General features: G+C 40.4%; 1 protein-coding gene across 7 annotated transcripts in view; it reads right to left on the minus strand.

Annotated features, from left to right (window-relative positions):
• Positions 1–765: 765 nt before the first annotated feature.
• Positions 766–22601, minus strand: part of plekha1a (pleckstrin homology domain containing, family A (phosphoinositide binding specific) member 1a) — a 28389-nt gene continuing 6553 nt past the window's right edge. The window contains exons 3-14 of one of the 7 annotated variants that reach the window (XM_020047511.3): positions 15411–15467; positions 15216–15261; positions 11092–11189; positions 8748–8879; positions 8014–8154; positions 7836–7904; positions 7243–7307; positions 7088–7151; positions 6800–6889; positions 6388–6428; positions 5718–5792; positions 2492–2817 (exon numbers count right to left, since the gene is read on the minus strand). In XM_020047511.3, coding sequence (XP_019903070.2) covers positions 2592–2817; positions 5718–5792; positions 6388–6428; positions 6800–6889; positions 7088–7151; positions 7243–7307; positions 7836–7904; positions 8014–8154; positions 8748–8879; positions 11092–11189; positions 15216–15261; positions 15411–15467 — 1104 coding nt within the window. In that variant the 3' untranslated portion in view covers positions 2492–2591. Of the gene's footprint in view, positions 2818–5717; positions 5793–6357; positions 6429–6799; positions 6890–7087; positions 7152–7242; positions 7308–7835; positions 7905–8013; positions 8155–8747; positions 8880–11091; positions 11190–15215; positions 15262–15410; positions 15468–22601 lie in introns of all 7 variants that reach the window. The other 6 variants (XM_010869921.4, XM_010869926.5, XM_010869925.5 and 3 more) reach the window with 6 other exon arrangements.

Below are 22601 nucleotides of genomic sequence, written 5' to 3' on the forward strand. Positions count from 1 at the left end.
CAAGTTGTATCTTTGGCACAAGTGGTACCAATGGGTGAAATTTAAACTTTAATAGCACACACAGATGATGCATGTATAAAAGTTTTAGCTTTAGGATTGTTGCTGTAGGTGTGAACAAGGCTTCAGAACTCTATCAACTCTTGTGGCAAGCCAGGCACCTGCGATCTAGCAGTGAGAAAACAAAAGTAGCACAGCTCGGCAGGGCATTTGTCGGATGGTGCAAATTGTTTCTCTCCTAAGACCACCGCAATTGCTGAAATTGGATTGGACACCACAGAAATGGGAGCAACAAAAACTATTGTGGTGGTAGAAGCCAGTGATCACATCCCGTAAAGGCAAAGAGCTCATAGAGATGTTGTTCTTGTAGTCCATATGCAACCGAATGACTAAAACTACACCCTGCTTTACATTAGGCAGATCATTGACTGGACCCCCTAATAATGCTTACAGTTAAGTAAGCATTACTTAAGTCAGTTGTGCTGTGATATTCCTAGTTAAGCATTACTTAAGTCAATTGTGCTGATATCCCTACCCCAAGAAAAAGTGAACAGGACACATTTCTCCACCAGAGGGCAGTGTAGTCATACATTAGCAGCACAACCGAGTAACAAAGGTTAATAAAGAACTTTGTTTCTTCACAGGTCTATCACAGAATTCTTATTGTTCATTTGGATTCAATCCTAATGTCTCCTGGCGAGTGGGAGAGTTGCACGAGCAGATCACATGCTGCTGCTCATCTTCACTGAAATAATCGCAACTATTCAATCATTTCAAAAGGTTTATTTCTTTGAAGTCATTGAATGCAATAAATAATAGAAATTACAAAAGACAAAAAGGATTAGACTAGCTATATACTGTACAGACAGGCACTTTAGCGGCTACTTGCTTATGCAGAACACAATGATGTGTACTGAAATGAGACTTTAGAGTAGTATGATGGTTAACCTTCACTACCTCCAAGCGTGGGTACAGGGAAGTCCAAGCAGAAACACCCAATTTACACCATAGCAAGATAAAACACAATCCCATACAACAAAAGTCACCACAAATAAAACAATTTTCAGAACAGAGCATTCATTTTCACAACTCAAACTAGGCAGCAGTTATAAAGTGGAAAAAGCCACTATACAGTACACAGGTTAAGAGGTCAAGGGTTGGTATTAATAGGAGACCGTACTGGGTGAAAGTCATAATATAAAATCAAAATACAGTATGTCTTATTTTTGGTCTATATGGTGGTATTTTACATCTCTGGACAATGAAAGCCCCAGACTTATTGAGTAGTGTATGATCCTAGGACAGAAAAATCATTTTAAGTGACTCCAATGTGATGGCTTAAAAAAATACTTCGGTATTTTATGACTTGACAATATCATGAAGATCATTTGTAAATATTGTCTGGCTCAATGTCTACAATGTTTGAATAAGCCATGTAGTGTCTAGAGACTTCCAGCATTTGTGTAAAGCATACTGAATGCTACACACTACCACTCTTTAAAATGAATGCAGAGAAATGGTATCCATGAATTAGTAAGTAATCTGGGGTTAATTGGAAATGATCAAAATCCTTCTTTACTAAAACATCCCTTTAATGCAGAAAATAAATAAAAAAATGGAACATAATTCACATTAAAGCCATAAACCAACTGTCTACTGAACATTCATGTATTTAAAACTTGGTATTGAAAATAATTATTGTAGTATGGGGGGTCATAAGTGGGATAGTACATTTAAAAATAGGTGATATGACATTTTAGAACAATATGGTAATACATGATATAGACAAAGTTACAAAAATAGACATTAGCTAGGGACAACAGCGAATATATGAAATGACCAGGCATGTTAAGTAATATGTGGCTAGACAACTACTTTTAGTCATTAGAGAATATAGCTTTCCCCTTTTAAAGACGTTCAACTAGCGGGCTCTTACTAGCTGGCTTGACAGGGTGGCAGAACATATTAGGCTCACACATCGCAGAATAATATTTTTGGTCCATGTAGCCAGGAGTTTTAAATCAACAGGAAAAAAATTATCTATACACTATCCGTCATATGAGGTAAATAGAAACATGCAGTAAAGTTCAATGTAACCTGCGTAGACACTCATCATGGACAACCATTTCCACATCTTCATGTGTGTCAACAGGCCTTGACCTTCACTGAGTAGATGACTAATAAAGAGTCAGTGACCATCCGCTCTTTAACACCTGACCAGTGATAATTAGTTGGGTTAGATTAACAGTTTAAGGAAAAGGGGAGTTAAGATAGCTTGATATATCATACTTTGAATTAGTCCAGTGCCAGCTATCTGTCAATTCTGGTAGAAACCGACGATTTCATTTCATCGGCAGCTCTTATTCAAAATCATTCCTCTCATTGCCCCGATTATCACTGTTGTCACACAGCGTTGTCTCTTCTGTAAGTCACCCCTGGTTATGTGGTAGTGTGTAGGTAACTCAATGGTATTTTGTGGTTCAGGGGTCAGACTTCGCTGACTGGCAAGTTGGCAGAGTCCAGGTCAAATGGGGGTTCAGGTGGGTAGGGACCGAAGCTGCTGCGCCGTCTCCATGGTGACTCAAAGGCAGCGGTCACTTGGACAGGCGCGTCTCCTGCAGGGACAGACGGGCGTGGCTGGGTCGCGGCAACAGACTCATGAAGTGCTCGCTGTCCCATGCCAGGCTCCGCGCGTGTGCTGCCCGCGACACCAGGGCACCCTGGGTAGGACGGCACTGTAGATATGGGCGAGCGAGGGACGGGGGGCCCCGGGTGGCTGCAGTAGAATGTGGAGCTGGAGGAACGGCTGCGTAGCTCCTGCTGAAAAAGGGGCAAACAGGGAATGGGGGGCCAGTGGTTTCCACAGAATCACAGTCAGACAGGAAACAGGGTCATTGACCAGAGGCGAATTAGGAAGACATGGTGAGTTGGGAGTCAGTGCCACACTGGTGAGGTAGCAGCTGATGAAGCAGCTGTGGTAATAGCAGTAGTTGGTGTAGCAGCAGACAGTAGCAATGTTGGTAGAGCAGTGACAGGAGCCGGCAGGAGGGCAGGAAGCAGAATTACAGGTAGAAGTAGTAGTAACGGTCATTTAAAACAAAAATTATGAACTGTCAGACTTCACTCTCTGAAAAATAGAGGGGGTGAGGAATAAAGGAGAAAAATGATGTCAGGAAGTGATTGGTTTTGTTGTCTGGGAGGTAGTAAACATAGAAGAAGCTGAGGTTTCTCAACCCAGTTAACCAGCAGAGCGTGAGCAATTTGTAAAACATATGCAAGCTCATTCAGTGGCTATAGAAAGTCTACAACCCCTTGAACCTTTTCACCTTTTGTTGAGTCATTTTTCACATATCTATAGACCAAACGTAACACTCCAGGGGATTTATCTACGCACTGTGAAATATAATACTACATTACAAATTTCAAAACTGAAATATCAATTCACAGCAAACTTAGGTCATGCTGCAAATGGTAAATTGGATTTAGGTTGGGAAATCTACTAGTTTATTCCTTAACTACTTCACTGCGTTTAGTAACTCCAGTTTCAGCTTTCTTTCAGAAGCCAGCAGGTTTTCCCTCAATGACTTGCACTATACAGCTCCATTCGTTTTCCCTTCTATCCTGAGTGCCAAAGGCCTTCACAATAATAAACATGCTCATCGCATGATGCTGGCACCACCATGCTTAACAATAAGGATGGTGTACTTGTTTGTGCCAAACATTATAATGTATTTAAGCTAATAGGTTGAGAAAAGAACACATAGGCGTCAACAACATGAATTTGCAGTGATTTTCAGCATACTTCAAATGGAATTGAAGGTGGGATTTCTTGAGAAATGGCTTCCTTCTTTCCACCTTAGTATAGAGACCACATTTGTGGAGTGCTTGGGGTAATGTTATTACATATACACACTGACCAGCCTGTAGCCCTCTTAAAGTGGCCTTTGGCCTCTTGGAAGCCTTTCTGATCAGTCTTGATCTAGGCAGGGTCTTGGCAGTCGATTGATTTTGAAGGTGATTGGTTACACCTGAGCTAAATGAGTATTGATTTTATAAAGGAGGTGGAGACTAACACATGCTCAAAAGACCAATTATACAGAAAAAAAGAAATGCATACGAAACACAGGAGGCAATGATATGACAAAATCTGAAAATGTTCAAGGGAGAGTACCCTTTCCATAGGCATGGTATGTCATCATAATTCTACAGTATATTATTCATTAAATAACTCAGCGATGCATGAAACAAACAGTGTATTATTGACCGAGAAATAACTTTTAGCTTGCCTGCATGGATGACTAATTTCTTTAAAAGCCTCAAATTCATTTAACTTGTAATTTCATTTTTCTATAGCCTATTGATATTGTTTGTTCTCTCCCCTTGTTAGTCCTCTAGCTACCTTAAGTTATTAGCCTATAAAAAAGGAGAAAAATATACACATTTTATAATGACCAGAATTTCAAGTTCCAGTGCTGTGCCCCTAATATTTACAGTGAGGCACCAGTCAAGATGAAACAATCCAACCCATCACCTGTTGGTTCTTCCTCTCATTATTATTATTGTACCATATTTAAATTTAGGCTACTCACAAAACAAAACACTTTCTGAAAGACCTCTGTAACTGGCCTCCATTAATGGGAGCTCAAAAAGACTAGGCTACATGCCTTAACCAAATTCAAATTCAAAATTCACAATACCAGAAATTAAGTAATTGATACCAACACCAGCGAAATTCCACGATTCTCGATACCCAAATCGAAACACGGTAAAAAACCAAAACAAAACAATAAATCCCATGTACTTAAGAAAACATCAGAGGCCATGAGTCTCGAACGTTTGAGGGCACTGTTTGCATAGTGGTTTTGCAGTCCCAAAATCTTACGGTTTTTCTTTTCGACGAGTCGCGGCGGAGATGCAGCTGCACTTTCCGCCACCGGTCACGTTTTGGATCCCCGGTATCTACGGTAATGTACTGTACAAAAACGAGTACCATCAAGTTCTCAGAGTTTTGGCATCGACTAGGTACCGAAGTATCGTTTCTAGTGACATCCCTACTGTGCCATCCCAGTCATGGTCAAAGAGCCTGTTTCTGTGTGGAGACGTCAATGTCAACAAAGTCTATCAAATAGCTGTGTACACACAGCGACTAACAACGCCGTGTACACTTTATTAAAGTACTTAATAAACTTCATGATACCTTAAAAACGAGCTAAGTAACACACATGTCTGAAAAATGCATGCTGGGATGAGCATGCTCCTGACCATGTGAAGTGAGCGCAACTCAGAGCGTTAGCATTATGAGTAGATCCTCTCAAGCCTTTTCAGATTACAAGGGACCATCCTGGTGGTTCCCCATGTCTATCTTGGAGTCCTATTTGAGTTCTTCAGACTTAATGGCTTGGTTTTTGCTCTGACAGGCACTGTCAAGTTTTTCCCTTTTCAATAAATTGGCAAACATGTTTCCCGTTTGTCATTATGGAGGATTGTCTTTAGATGGATGGAATATTTGTATTTTTTTTACATTTAATCAATTAGAAAGGAAGTCTATAACACAGCAAAATGTGGAGAAAGTGGTGTGAAAACGCTCCCACGGCTCAGTAAAGGTCTTAAACATTCACATTCCCGAACGCAAAGTCAATTCAAACTGGTCTGGTCTTAGGAAAGTAAACATGTGCAGGGTTATGTAAGCCAGCAGTGTGTGAAGGAGTAAACGGACATACAGACGACAGACAGGAGGCAGTACTAGAGACAAGCAGGACGGGAGACATCGAAGACAGGTACACAGCTGCATGAGACTGCAAAGACAGAAACATGGGAACGCTGTTTGAGGCATGTTATGTGATACAGACCAAGACAGCAACAATGCCTGTTTCTACGAATGTACCAGAGAGATTAGTTGTGAGTGGAATTGTGTATTTGTGTACATGCAGAACAAGTCGAAATGTTACAAAGGGATGTTTAAATGTGTAGTCATCTTCAGCAATGCCGACGACAGAGCCTATCAAAAACAAGTAGTGTAGATGAATTGGACAAGAAAGTGGGAGCTACGCAGTGACTGGCAGTGACTGGCTGCAGAGGTCCAGGGAGGTTCCAGCTACATTAAGTCAAGTGAATAGATCTGTATGGGACAAACCCCAGATCTGAGACATGAGGACAGAAAAAGCTTAGGAGAAGCACAGGGAAAGATGAGTGTGTTAGAGTGGGGCAGTGGATTGGAGAGGTTAGACTCCACACAAGGGAGGGCGTTTACAGTGGGTAGACAGGCAGACGGGAGACTCTCCGGTCCACTGACATAAAACACCTGAAAGCTGAGTGAAAACAGTACAGTGAAGATGCTTTGGGGTACAGGAGCTGACATACGTGCTGCACTCCCCGATTCGGGCTGTATACCTCTGTATACAGGGGTTTGACAGCCGTCTGGCTTGCCGCATCTGCAACAACACAGTGGACAGCTGGATTAGAGCAGGCTGGGGGGGGGGGGCAGGGGGGCAAGCACGTACTGTACAGCAGAATGGGACATAGGGGTGGTAGAGGCCAACCTCCACCCTCTGCAGTCAGTACACAATGTGACAGATACTTGAAACTCCTCCCAGCATGCTCAAGCTTGTGTGTGTGTGTGTGTGTGATGTGTGTGGTGTGTGACTGAGCTCTCTCTGGGCTTGGGCTGCCATGACCGTGTGACCCAAATGGAGAACAGATCGGTTTGTGTCGATGATAAACAGAGAGACAGGAGACCAACACAAAGACAGAGCATGCGACAGCCCTATCGTCATGGTAGCGGGGCGGGTGGCTGATTACGTACTGTGGCTGCAGACCTCCCCGGGCCCCGCTGGGCCACAATGGCCCCAGAGACAGCCTTGATCCAGCTGTGCATCTCCTCTGGACTGTCAGCCTGCAAGGACAGAGGAGGCTGATATTTAAACAGGTTAAGTCAGGTATAAACCAACTCCCAATGGGTGGGGTGACGCTGGTGACAAGAGTTGGGCATTATGGAAATGCCAAACTCTTTCATTGAAGCATTTTAAAGGGCATAAGAGAACTGTTTATTAGACATGATGTGTAATTGAGCATTGGTAAAGGCTTGTCTCACCTGAATGTAAAAGGTCCTAGAAGTAGTCACGATCTCAAACAGATTGTCTCTCATCATGATGTCACTGGAAGTACAAAAATAACAGTGATCTAAATGGCGATAATAGGAGGTAAAGGCATCCTTCAATGATGTGAATGTTACATGTTATGTGGCACCTTTGCTTGCATTCCTGAACTTTATGGACCTCCTTTAATGGAATAATTCTCAGAGGCTCCTTTTCCTGAAGAGAACACACAGTAATAATAAATAATTTATTGCATTTGTAAAGCACTTGGCATTAGAGGAACAATCTCAAAGTGCAATAAAAAGAAAAAAATGAAATAAATAAGCAAATAATAATATACAATAAATAAATAAACAATCAGATAAAAATAAAAACATATATACATAAAACTAAAATAATAATGCAGTAAACTATAATAATAATACATTATATAATAATGCACAAAAAAATATATAAAAGGGAAGGGTAGGTTAATGACATTCAATGTTAACAACTCAAAACCCTGCACATTATAAAATTCCATAAGATTTGCAGAGAATCTCTTGAGGAAAAAAATGTTTTACCCTGTTTGTGTGTGTTTGTGTGTTTGGTCACAGAGATAAGGGCATGCTAGCACATGTGCAGCAGAGGCATGAGATTCCAATAACGTAATGCAGAGCATGCCGGGACAAGAAGACAAACCCACTGTGTTTGGCTCTTAATGCAATTCTAGTGTGCTTTCCAGTGTTGATAAAAATTACTTACCAGATCTGATTTAAAATAACTCATTGAGTTCTCCTCCAGTAAGAAATATCTCCTTTTCCAATTCTTCATCTGGGAAAAAGAAAACCGACACACATATTACTTGCATATTACTTATATATACACATGTACCTTAATCCACCAGACCCCAACCTGTACACAAGTAGGCTGTTACACTCACCACAGCTCCCTGTTTCACACAGTAGCCAGACTTGATGATGGTCTGGTCCTGGGTTGGCCTACCCAAAAAGTATGGCAGTTGGCTGTGGGATTTCCTCAGTAACTCTTGCTCTGAAACTTCCTGGCCTTCACCACCTTCCTGCTATTGGGTGTAGTACACCAAGGGTAATTTACATTTACGTCTCAATTAATATACAGCTTAATAAAATGGTCACAACAAAAAGCAATACCTAGTGCAGCCCTAACTAATTCTTTAGTTAACTTTATTTAGAATGTGTTCAGGAGACTAACTCTACTGACATGCAAGTAGTTAGACTTCAAGGTAGGTAAGGGTTGACCCAGGGGTTTCCCATGCCTCTACCTTAAGAAATGTTTATGCCACAACACTGTGACCACATTATACATTGAGTGGCACACACTTCTATCTCTTTATGTCAAGATATAAAATAAAACCTTAATTCCTGTTTTTATGGAAGCCTGTTGTTTTTTAGCACACGAAAACCTGATTATACTTCACTTTACCACAACCTCTGCCAGAAGGAACAGAGTACAGCTTTGGGTTTCTGGTAACATGTGCCTTAAGGTTATCGCAAAAACATGATTTGCAGAATGGATCACAAGAGATCGAGATCATTATCACCAAGTAAATAAATAAGCCAATTTTAGATGTTGCAATTGTCTCATCAAGGTGTCTCACGGGTACAAAAACGGAAGCACAGGGTTGACCTCTTCTACCTGTGTCTGGGTGATGATGGGAACACCCCCAATGATATCAGTCCTGTAAGAGACCTGCTTCTTGGGTAACAGGATGTCTAGAACCGCTTTCTGGTTCTCCACATTCTGTTGAGCATCATATGACTTGGGTACCTGCAAGAGAAAGGTGGGAAACGCAATGAGGTACGGTATGCACATAGATCATTTAGCTGAGTTTAAGAAGTACAAATGTTAGCTAAGTACAAATTGGGAATCAGTGGCAACAAAGGGAAAATACTCTGCTGTAATTTATTAACCACATCCTCAGACATCCGTTCTTGATTTTGGGCCATTGGGAGGTTGGAGGATGTGGGTTTGGAAGGATTCTGAGAGTAGTGGGGGAGTACTCCACAGATCCCCCAAACCAAGGACAGAAAGGTCTCTCCCAGAAATACACTATTCTGTGAGTCACTCTGACACTAGAGACTGAATCATACACAAGTTGAGTGGAAACAAAATTAATGACAGACAACCACATTTCCCAAAATGTTGGGACGCTGCTGAAAATGTTTAAACCCTCCATTCAAAAGAAAATAGTTTGAGGACAACATATCAAATGTTGAAACTGAAATGTTATAGCGTCAGGAAAAATATATGCCCACTTTGAATCTGATGCCTGCAACACATTTAAAAAAAATAGGGACAGGGTCAACAAAAGACTGGGAAAATTATGTAATGCTAAAAAAAACAACCTGGTGGAACATCTCAACTAATTACATTAATTGAGGATGAGTCTTTCACAAGTAAAGATGAGGAGGGGATCTCTACTCTGTGAAAGACTTCACAGGAAAATAGTGCCAGTAATTAACAAGAACGTTCCTCAACATAAAATTGAAAAGAGTTTGCAAATCTCATCATCTATGGTACATAATATAATTAAAAGATTCAGAGAATGCGGAGAAATTCTGTATGCAAAGGACAAGGCCGAAAACCAACATTGGCTGGCCATGATCTTTAGGTCCTCAGGCGGCACTGCATTAAAAATAGACACGATTCTGTGGTGGAAATCACTGCATGGGCTCAGGAACACTTCTGAAAACCATTGTCTGTGAACACAGATGCATTTAAAACTCTATTTTTGGGAATCACGGACACCACATCCTCTGGGCTAAAGTGGAGAGGGACCATCCTGCTTGTTGTCAGTGCACAATTCAAAAGCCAGCAACCATGATGGTTTGGGATTGTATTAGTGCACATGGCATGGGTGACTTGCACATCGGTGAAGGCGCCATTAACGCTGAACAATATATACAGGTTTTGGAGCAACATATGCTGCCATCCAGACAATGTCTTTTTCAGGGAAGGCCTTCCTTATTTGAGCAAGACAATGCCAAACCACATTCTGCACATACAGTATAACAACAGCTTGGCAAGCCAGAGTCTGGGTGCTAAACTGGCCTACCTGCAGCCCAGACCTGTCACACATTGAAAACATTTGGCGCTTTATGAAACCAAAAATCTCACTCGGCACAGCTAGAAGAGGACTGGTCACCCTTCTGAGCCTGGGTCCTCTCTAGGTTTCCTCCTAAAATTCGGCCTTCTTAGGGAGTTTTTCCTAGCCACTGAAATTCAACACTACTATTGTTTGCTCCTTGAGGTTTAAGGCCGGGTGTCTATGTAAAACTGCTGTTGTAAAAAGGGCTTTATAAATAAATTTGATGAATAAATACATTTGATGAAAGACCCCAAACTGTTGAGCAGCCGAAATCCTATAAAACAAGAATGGGAAAACATCTCTCTTTAAAACTACAGCAATTGGTCTCCCCAGTTCTCAAACACTTACAGAATGTTGTTAAAAGAAGAGATGCAGCAACACAGTGGTAAACATGCCCCTGTCCCAATTTCTTGAAACGTGTTGCTGGCATCAAATTCAAAATGTGTTTTTCCAAAAACAATATTTCTCAGTTACAACATTTGATATGTTGACTTTGTAGTATTTTCCATTAAATATAGGGATCCATGTTTTGCACATTATTGCATTCTGTTTTTATTAGCATTTTACGCAGGGTCCCAACTTTTTTGGAAAAGGGGTTGTAGTACAACCTATTATAATTAATTGAAAAACTCAGCTAGCTTAACTCATTACAAACCAGTATCAACAGCAAAATAATAACGCTTTAAACACAGTTTGGGTGTTCAAATGTCAAAGCAGGTACATCCAAAAACCTTGACCTGTGTTGACAGCTTGGCAATAACAGTTTTGGTTGATCCACAGCCTATCGAACAAAGAGTTGACCAGTCAACCAAATTGTGTCATCACTAGATTGTTTCCTGTAAAAAATTGTAATAGAAAACAGGATGCTTTTTGGCATTTAGTGAGACTCACAGTGATTTTGGTTGCATTGTTCAGAGCATTCACCCAGTCCACCAGATCCTGCTGATCATTGGCCTGAAGGAAGAATTTCCTCATGCCAGCATTGATGACTGAGGAGGCAGGAAAAGACCAAGAAAGAGAAGGAAAACATCAACATTAGACGCAGCCTATTAAAATGTAAGATCCCCATATCTGCGGACCACATTTTCATTCAATTCAGACTGATATGAGAATGGTTACCCCAAGAGCAAAAATAGGATTGAGAATCTTGGCATTCCAGTGGTGACTTACTACCATGTAAATCTACAGTGTCATTTAATGTAACTTATTTAATAATTACATTGGGTAATTTGGGTATAACTCTGAACCAAACCAAATGAATAGAGCAGGGGGTTTACGAAATAACCCCTCCATTTAACATTAGATACATTCTGTGTTGATCTTTTTAAGCAATTTGAAAGAAGATAATTTGATTCCCAAACGTTTCTGCAAATAATCCTTGCAGCTCAAATGCTGAGATATTTAATGGAGAATATGTGGTATTAAAAATAGTCCCAAGGTGTATATATACTCAGCTTTCAAGGCTCAAAACAAAGCGGGTGGCAGAAACCTTTTTACCCTGTTTTTTACCCTGTTTTTCTGCATGTGATTACAGCTGTGCTTCATCGACACAACTCCCAGTGGACTCGAGACAGTCAACATTGAGGTACAGTATGTCCTCCATAGCATATCCACAGCCGTACTGGTTTCTTATTACGGCGCTCGCTCAATCAGGAAGTCTAGACAATAATCCCCAGGAAGGTAAATGAATCTTGATTGAGCACACTGGCCCACAGGGATTAGCTGTTCAATGAAGGCAAACATATTCAATTACCAAGTACCTGTCCTTCTAAAATGGGTCCTTTTCAAATGGAACATTTGACAGTCCTACGTGTGTCGGTGTCTACCAACCCAGCATGGATAGCTGATCAAAGTCCAAGTTATAAAAATCCAGATTTACGATAAGCTGCAAGGGAAGATCTAGGATCTGACTAAGAACCGCAATAACACAAAAAAAATATGCGTGTGGTTGAGTCACAGCTGCCCAGCAGCATCAGAGCCTCTCTTACACACGCTAGCATACACAGGGACATGAATCATTCCTTGCTAGTCAGTCCATTGTTTTACTGTAAGTCCATCTGGAAGTATGACAGCATTTCCCAAACAGCTTTTCCTGATAACACCATTTGGAAGAACTGGGCGGGATGAAGACATGGGAGGGATGAAGGATTGGTAATAATTTTGGAAAAGAAATAAAACATCCAAAACAATCCAGGCAGTGTATGTGTAGTTAAAATAGCTAACTATATAGGTAACACCATGGATACTTGGTTACTATAATTCTGGAATAGGAAAGACTTAAGCATTTTTTATATTCTAAATTATATTTGTGTTCCCCTGTTAGTTAGTGCTCATTTCAAACATTGCTCATGCAAACTAACTCCATTAACTAGCTAGCCGGCAAATACAAATTCCATGGCGAGTTAGATAGTTATATTACCCTGATCACAAAAAAGTATTGTTCCTTCAGACAGTGAGTTATGGAGTATGCCTGTGTTAAAAGCAGGCAGACAGGCATTAAACCACTGTTGGACTGACCGTTACAACGGGACAAATGACCTACCTAAACAATTTCAAACACGGTATGAAAGTTGCTGCTGAGCCTGCTAGTTTCAGGAACTCAAAACACACAACAACGGCTAGTGTTTAAAAAGGTGTGACAAAAAAAATAAACACCCAATCAACAACAGTCCTACCAGCAAAACCTCGAGAGGTCTAATGAGAATGGCAAGAATTTTAAAGCAGCCCGAAATGTAAAGAATGTACTGCTGTCCAACCTTCAGCAACTGTGTGCTGTCATAACATCATGAAGATGCGTCTGTGTGGAACCCTTTATGCCCAAAATAATTCTGGCTGTTCTGGAGACAAAGGGGTCTAAGCCAGTATTATACGTGTTTACCTAATACAGTGTGTAATTAGTTCCCTAAATTAGTCCTCTTTATCATTAATACAACTATTTAATTTTCTGTCAGCATCAGAACACAACTTGTGAATAGTATTTAGGTGCCAAGTGGTTAGTGGCTTTGACAGCATAACACTTGAGTACATACTAAGCCAGCCAAGGCTAGACACTCTTCAAACATTTAAAACATTTTACACTAAGCAATCAAAACTGAACTCCACCAAAATATGCTAAAAAGTCTCCTGTGTTTGAACTGTGCTTTAAAAACAGTTTGACAACTTTGAGTGGTTCTCCAGAAGTGAATGGAAAACCCAGCATCTACGTAACGTGTCATTAGAGGATGCAAAAAAACAAAACCAAACGCAGTGACATTGAGCAAGGCGAATTAACCTACAGAACCATTTCATTTACCATCATTTCCATTTACCTAAATTAGCAGATGCTCTTAATCACACAGTATTCAGTGCATACATTTTCATACTTGTCATATATGAACAGCTTAAGATAAGCAAGGCAAACATATCCAAATGAATTGAGCAGAGGAAAATAAATGGAAAAATAATTACACGTTAGCACCCGCGTTGCCATCAGCATCAAGTCAAAGACATTGTACTTGCTAAACCAGAAACACAAAAAAAAACTTTCCTCCTTGTTCCCATTCACATGACTAAAGTGACATTTTTTAATTAATACAAGTCTGAAGCACACTTTGGTGGGAATTATCACATCTGTGAGTCTTCTTTGGTAAGTCTCTAAATACTCATAAAACTTGGATTATCCAATATATTTTCCTAAATTCTTAAGGCTTTGTCAAGGATAGAGAAATGTTGTTGCTATAGATTTTAAAACTACACTAAAGAAACATGGGGGGGACGGGGACGCAGGGTACATTCGTTTCTCCTGTCCTGCTGAAAGGTGAAAGTGTCTGGTTTAAGGTAGATTGAAGCAAGATCCCAGTCTTTGCAGAAGGCATGCATACACAATACCATGATGCAGCCACCACCATGCTTAAAAATCAGTAGGATGTTACTCTGTGATATGTAGTGTTGGATTTGTCCAGAAACATAATATTTAGCAATTAAGTGTATTTGTAATAACATGATAAACTGTTTATTTATGAATTTTCATAAATATTTGGTCACTTTTTCTTTCCTACTGCATAAATAAAACTAAGCAATTTAGCAGTCTGGCAGGTTGAGAGAATGCATCGCAAGATTATGTAATAGACAGGGCTTGAAGCCCAGTATTTGACTTTAGTCCTGCTTTAGACAGCATTTCATAATACATTTGAGGATGGCTTGTTCTAGACAAATTCACTGTAATGCAGTATTCTTTTAAGTTCTTAATAATGGACTTATACTGAGCTCTGGGGATATTCAATGTATTGAAAATGTTTTTGTCAGGAATTGTACAAACCCAGTGTGGGATGTCCGAGAGACAAGTTTATAACCTGAAATCATGCGGAACACATTGATTGTACACAGGTGGACTCTATTCAACTAAATATGTAACTTCTAAGGAAAACTGGTAGCACCACAGCTTATACAGGTGTGTCATAGCAAACAGGTTGAATAATTATGCAATCACTTTTCCACTATACATTCATATTTAATTTAGAACACAATGTTTTATACAACATTTGACATTACATATATTATCAGTGGCAAAAACTCCAATAAATTTGGATTTCATGTTGTAACCCTAAATGTGAAGTCCAAGGGAGAGAATACTGTATCAATGCAGCTAGAAATCCAGTGCTGAAAGATTATAGATACCAGCACATCATATTTGAGCAGATCGGCTGTCAAATTCTTAGAAACGTTTGAGTTAGCACTTAAAGGACTAGACTAAACCAAATAGTCAGAGAACATGATTGATGATTTTTTGGGCACTTATGTAATCAACAGCAGTCATTTTAGAAAATACATTATCATTATAATTATCAAGACTGAATTATCATCACAGATAACCTATGTTCAGGTTTCTGAGAAATATGTTCTTTTAGAATATTTCGGTGGAATTTGTGCATTTATTCTGCTGGTTATGGTTGTGTTGTTATACCTCAGGTAGAGAAAAAAAAAAGTTATTGAAGATTTACAAATAACCTAAACAGTTGTTCTCAAAACAATCTTACCGAAACAAAACTCTGCCTTTGGTCTCTGCTTAGTGGCATCACTGACCTATTAAGGCAAGAGGAATACCACAATTAGTTATAGGTCAAAGTTATTTCCCTTTTACATAAGAACCTGTCAAGACAGTACGTATAGGGTAGCCAAATTACAAGAAGATTACAAAAGATTTTAATAAAAAAATTCAGCAAACCTCTTACCTTGGAGATGTAGGTAAGTTTCAGTGAGCCAACGCAGTCAGCACCAATGGGCAAGTTCTATAAGAGACAAAGGTGGTTGGAGAACTTTTAAATACCATTGAATGTATGTTGTGACACCCTGATGCAACCTAATACCTTGTGTTATGTGAACGCACTCTTCTATTATGCATTTAAAGTTCTCCACAAAGTAGAAAGTTGGTGAGTTGAAGGGAACATTAAATGATAAGAACACAAGTGGTTTAGGTTAAACAATTGCCACTGAGAACCAGATTCAATCTATGTCTCTAAAATCTGTCAATTATTCAAACTCCACAAATGGCAATAATAACGTGTCTTTCAAGGCATTCAATACACATCTCTGCATTACCTGGGGCCATTTATCCGAAACAGAAAACAGTTGGCTGGTCAAAATAAACCTGATTCTGATATGAATCAGATTATTTCATTTGATATTGTCAAGCCATTGTCTTTCTTCAGAAAAAGGTTTAGTATTAAATGTTCACAAATGGACTGTTTTTTAGGTGCTCATAGGGATTTGTTATACTAATCAGAATGACTGACATGATGCACCACCAGTTTTGGACCAGTGTGCTTGACTAATACCATCCTGCCAAACTAAGCAAATATCAGCCCATTAAACACCCTCTGGGGCTAAATGCCAGAAAGTCAGGGTATCATCCCTGCTTACAGGTGATACACACAGAGCTGGCCAATCATGTGCCACACACATGCACATTGACAGCATACCACCAAATACATGCCAAAACTCAGTTAGGGAAAACTTCAACATCTTTTTACCTTGTACAATGCTGTTTGTGGATTTGATGTTCATTTAAAAAATACTCTACTCTAAATACAGTTTTATAGCCACCAATCATTAAAAAAGCAGCCTCCAGGCATAGTTAGGTCTGGAAATATTTGGACACAGACACAACTTTCATAATTTTGGCTCTGTACGCCACCACAATGGATTTGAAATGAAACAACCAAGATGCAATTGAAGTGCAGACTTTCAGCTTTAATTCAAGGGGTTGAACAAAAATATCATATGAAACATTTAGGAATTTTAAGAATTTTCATACAGAGTCCGCTTATTTCAGGGCCTCAAATGTAATTGGACAAATTAACACAACCATAAATAAAATGTAGATTTTTAACACATTGTCGACCATCATTTACAGGCAATGACTGCTTGAAGTCTGAAACGCATGGACATCAAACGCTGGGTTTCCTCCTTTGCAATGCTTTGCCAGGCATTTACTGCACCTGTCATCAGTTGTTTGTTAGTGGGTCTTTCTGCCTTGTTTTGTCTTCAGCAATTGAAATGCATGCTTGATCGGGTTGAGATCAGGTGATTGACTCGGCCATTGGAGAATATACCACTTCTTGGCCTTAAAAGACTCCTGGGTTTCTTTCGCAGTATGTTTTGGGTCACTGTCAATCTGTAAAGTTAAGCACCGTCCAATCAAATTCGCTGAATTTGACTGAACCTGAGCTGACAATATATCCTTACACACTACAGAATTAATCTGGCTGCTTCGGTCTTCTGTCACATCATCAATAAACACTAGTGACCCAGTGGAAGCCATGCATGCCCATGCCATTACATTGCCCCCACGATGTTTTGCAGATGTGGTATGCTTTGGATCATGAGCCGTTCCAAACTTTTTCCTTCCCATCATTCTGGTACAGGATGATCTCTGTTTCATCTGTCCAAACAATGCTGTTTCAGAACTGGGCTGATTATATTGCGTAAAAGTCCAATCTGGCGTTTCTAATATCAATCTTATGTATAGTTTGCACCTTGTGGTGAACCCACTGTATTTGCTCTCGTGAAGTCTTCTCTTTATGGTAGACTTGGATAATGATATCCCTACCTCCTGGACAGTGTTCTTCAATTGGCTGGATGTTTGTCTTTACCATGGGTTTGTCTTTACCATGGAAAACCCCCACGATGATCCACCACTGTTGTTTCCCATGGACGCCCAGGTCTTTTTGTGTTGCAGAGCTCAGCAGTGTGTTCTTTTTTTTTTTTCTCAGAATGTACAAAACTGTTGATTGGGCCACTCCTAATGTTCCTGCCATCTCTCTGATGGATTTCTTTCTTTGCAGCCTAAGGACGGCCTGTTTCACTTGGACTGAGAGTTCCTTTGACCGCATGTTGTTAGATGTGTTAAGCAAGAGCATTACATTGGCAGTCTCCAAAACAAATTCAACTTATTTTGGTTGATGATTATGACAGTAATTTATTTTAAATATCCCATGTCCAAGCACTTTCACACAATAGTTTTAAAATTCCAGCAATTTTACCACCTAGAAAATACCACAATAAAATTCAAGCATTTTCAAGGATTTTAAGCACCAGTAGGAAACCAGTCAGTATAGGTCAGTATCAGTCTTTTAAACAGGTCTACACCTTGCCATCTACTGGACAGGTTGTGGTACTACTTGCACACAGTCATTTGGAAACAGAAGAGTCAAGTACATAATATAGGGCTAACACAGTACAGTTCTTACAGTGCTTACATGTTAGTTTTTAAAAAGTTACAACAGAACATGTGCTTATGTTAAAGATATTGTTATGAGACAAACATTTACAAATAACACAATATCAGTGTTTCCTATAGGTTTTTGTCTGCAGCTGGCATTGGATTTAATTTTTATGACTTATTGTACTGAGCTCAGACACGAGATACATTACGTCCGATTCAATGGATTGGCCTGAACATCAATGGGAAAACATGTAATTGGGTCTGATGCCATTACAGAGATAGAGGCAGGGATAAGAAAACCAGTGAGTATCTGGTGTAACCACTATTTGCCTCAGCCAGACATATCCTTCCCATAGAGCTGATCAGGCTGTTGATTCTACTCTGCAGAATGTAGTCACTCCTTTTCAAAGGCTGTGCAAAGTTGATTTTGGCAGGAACTGAAACACACTTGTAGATCTCAATCTAGAGCATCCCAAACATGCTCAGAGGGTGAGGTCTGGTGAGTATGCAATCCATGAGGAAATCTGACAATTTCAGCTTCTAGGAATTGTGTATAAATCCCTCAAACATGGGGCAGTTCACAATCATGCTGAAACAGAAAGAGGATAAATGGGAAGACAAGGGGCCTCATGATTGTCACAGTATCTCTATGCATTCAAAAAGCCATAGAGAAAATGTGACAGTTCAGCGACAGTAGCTCATGCCTCCCCAACCCCACCGCCAACATGGGGCACTATGGTCAAAATCTTCTCATCAGCAAGTCACCCACACACAAGACTCCATAAATGCTATCAGCCAGTACAGCTGAAGCAAAGATTAATCTGTGAAGAGCACACATCTTCACTGTGCCAGTGGCCACTGAAGGTGCGTACAAAGTGCAAATGTTTATTGATAAAGCTGTTTATTCATAGTTTTGATATGCCACACCTGTTAGGTAGACATATTATCTTGGCAAAGGACAAACAGCATTACCAATACACATTTGCACTTTGTACATACCTTCAGAGTGCCAGTGAAAACTGGCTAAAACAATGTTACCAGGAAACCAAGAAAGAAAAAAAGCCAATTCTAAAAGATAATATTTGTAGCAGTAATGGTCACATTGCTCAAAACACAGCCATTTTATTTTAAATATTTATTAATTGAAAAGATTACATTAAATGAACTGTATCGAAAACCAATATTTTTCTATGTGGCCTAGCTATGAATTAAACACTTAAGACAGTAATATTATTTATTTATTAATTTTTTGCCCTGTGGTTTGGGCCCTAAAGGTTAAATTCTGTTCTGGGCCCTGGGATCCTTGTCCATGTCCCTGCTTGCACCCATGGGAGGGAAAGCTATGTGCTCCGTCCCTGACCTGCACTTAAGGCTCATAAACTATATGCCTAGTCTTCCTGCTGTGGAAAAATATAGATACTTATTTTCAAAATCATTGCCAAAATCACAATTTCTGCCAGGGAATACAAACTTATGAGCACAACTGTATACTGTACATTGGATACTGTGGGGCTTCCCACCAAGTGGCCAGAGGTGACATATTCAGATATCCATTCATACCTTATTGAATATCCAGGCAATTTGTTTAATTGTTTATAGAATAAATATTGAGATTGTTTGCCATTGGCAGATTTTAATCAGCGACATAGTTGCAGCTGTACAGTAGCTTATTAGCGTGCCAATGTTTGTAACATTGTCTTAGACAGGTAAAGTAATTTAACATACGTACTTTTATTATGTGTTTCATTCCAACCTTGACTGAAAATATTACTGTACTATGCTGGCCCTGCCACCGCGGGTAGGTGCGTGAAGAGGCTACGATAAACCAGGTAAATGTTGACTGAAACAATTGGAAACAGCTTTTTTTTTTTTATGAAAGCGTTTACCACACATACGTATGTGATGAAGCAGGGTGCCGCAGGTTACCAGAGGCATCATCACATGATGGCCTGGATATTTTTTTGTAGGTATTTTGTCATTGTACGTCAGATTGCTACAGAAAGAGTGCTGAAAGACCGCAATTTTGAACTGCTGTCTATGCAACGAACTGAAGTTTCCCCCAAAAACGGGCGTGGCTTTGTGTGTTCTAATACATGATGTGATGCTGACGGCACCTATGATGCAACATCACGGTTGTCATGACAACTGAGGATTCTTTTTAAGCAGGGACTCAAAAGCTCGCTCATCATTTACACAATATACTTTCTGCAAGGGAGTGAACAACAGAGATATTATAGTCAAATACAAATCGGTTTGTTTTTCCTTTTGTAGCCATGAAAAGGAAAGAGTATGACAGTATGTTTTTTACTTCTACTATGAAGAGAATGGGTTGCCATTTGGAACGTCTTGTATAGCTAATTCCGTTATTCCGTTATGACCTAACACACTTTAGAATTCTGTGTCCTCAAGTCTCGTGTGTACTTTACTTCGGTCATGTTTTGAGGTATTCTGTTCCTACAGGTCTGTGGTAGTGTTGACATGCTGGGTGGAACAGGACCATCGGAGACCCCAAAGACAAATAGACCAAACCCGGAGGCCTCGGAGACCAAACCCGGACATCTCGGAGGCCTCCAAAACAGACTAACACCCAGCATCATCAACCAAACATACAAAGTTCAAAGTGAAACCCTATTCCCTACACAGTTCACTACATTTGAGCAGGGCTTGTTAAGTAGTGTGTTAACATTAGTGCCCTAATCCATTACTGATTAAATGAAACCAAGCACAGGCATCCCCTGACCGTTCCCTTATGTGTTTCGCCCATATTTTCTGCGTTTCCATTCCTACAGGTTAGTGATACTACCAGCACTACAAATGCCACTGGGGCTCCCATGACCTTGTCAACAGAGAACCACAATAGGGATGCCTCTGAGGCCAAAACGCTTCCATGGAAGTCAAGGATGTGTGTGCTGTCGGAGAGTCTGGAGAAGCAGGGGAAGGAGGCCAAGGAGGAGTGGAGGACGAAGCTTGAGCCAGTCGACCTTCAGGCCTCTGCATTGAAGAAGGACCTGGAGAGGGAGATGACTAGGGTTTCCCTTCCGGAGTGGCAGCTGCATCACCTCAAGGCCAGCCCGAGGAGCCATCTGGAAGATGAAACCAGGGCTTCCCTTATGGACAGAAAACTGGAAAACACCAAGGTCAGTACAGCCCAGCAACAGAGGGCAATTCTGAACTGGCAGATAAGTGTGGAGGAGTTGGAGGTCAGTGCCTCTACACTTGGCAGAAACATTTCACCCGCTGAGAGAAGTACAGACCAGGGCCTCCCAGCTAAAGACTTCTCTAAAATGCATGGAGTCAAAGCTTTACTTCAGAGAGGGAGCTGCAGGGCCTCTCAGCTAGCCAGAGGAGAACTGCCCACGAACCAGACAAGAACTGAGCTGGCAAAAACGGTGGCGCAGAAGACTGAGCCGGAGAACAACTTGGCCAGGGCGAAGCTTGATTTGGAGGACGTTAAGACCATCAGCAGCATGAGAACAAGGCTAATATGGCCTAAGTGGAGGAGTGGCAGGTGAAGAGGATTACATTTGAAGGTAAGGTGGCCGTATTTGAGAAACAGATGACAGCCGAATAGACTTCCTGCGACCAGCTAAAGAATCAGCTGTCAGAAGCAGAAGAGAGAAGGCAGTGTTGCCACCTGGAACAAGGGCAACACTGAGCTGGCCAAAAACCTTTATGAAGTGGAGGAGAAGGTCAACCAGACTGTTGCAGCGTCAGGCTGAGGAGGAGCGGGGACAGGCCAGAGCCAGCCTCCTGGAACGGGAGAGGCTGAACAGTGAGTCTGAACAGAGGTGGCCCTACTCCTGGAGAAGGAAAAAACAGAAGCTCAGAAAGAGTTGTCCCAGGTTAAGACTGAGGTAAAGAGGGTTCATTGCTGAATGAATTGAATAACATTGATTATTTGTGATATACCAAAGTCGGGAAAATATTTTTGTTAACCATTTCTACGAAATGTACATTGTAAATACTTGTATATTCTCTTCAAAAGATTGCTACTTCTGCAATAATAAATTGCATAAGCTATATTTATTTTTTATGTATGTATGCATTTGTATGTAGGTTTTGACCCAAAGGTTTGGGGTCACTTTGAAATATCCTTGTTTCTGAAAGACAATAACACCTTTTTGTCCATTAAAATAACATAAAATTAATCAGAAATACAGTGTAGACACTGTTAATGTTGTAAATGACTACTACACAACTGAGCAAGAGGACACATACATGTGTCTCTAGTTTGAGAAACAGACTTCTCACAGGTCTTCAATAGGCAGCTTCATTAAATAGAATCCACAAACACCAGTCTCAACATCAACAGTGAAGAGGCCACTCCAAGATGCTGGCCTTGTGGGCAGAGTTGCAAAGAAAAAGCAATTTTTCTGACTGGCCAATAAAAAGAAAATATTAAGATGGGCAAAAGAACACAGACTCTGGACAGAGGAAGAACTCTGCCTAAAAGGCCAGCATCCTTCAGTCACCTCTTCACTAACCCTAACCCATAATATATTATGAGAATTAATATTATGTGCCTATATCTTTAATTTTGGATGTCAGATAGCGGTGGGGGGGGGCACCACCGCCATGCCTTGCACCCATGGGAGTGAAAGCTAAGCTCCGCCCCTGCCCCCAGGTCATTGTATTGAACACATGTTCTTAGTAAACTTACCGGGAAAAAGGAAGAAATTATAATTAATCACAACAACAA

This window comes from Esox lucius, chromosome 6 (assembly GCF_011004845.1).
Source record: "Esox lucius isolate fEsoLuc1 chromosome 6, fEsoLuc1.pri, whole genome shotgun sequence".
Taxonomy (NCBI): Eukaryota; Metazoa; Chordata; class Actinopteri; order Esociformes; family Esocidae; genus Esox; species Esox lucius.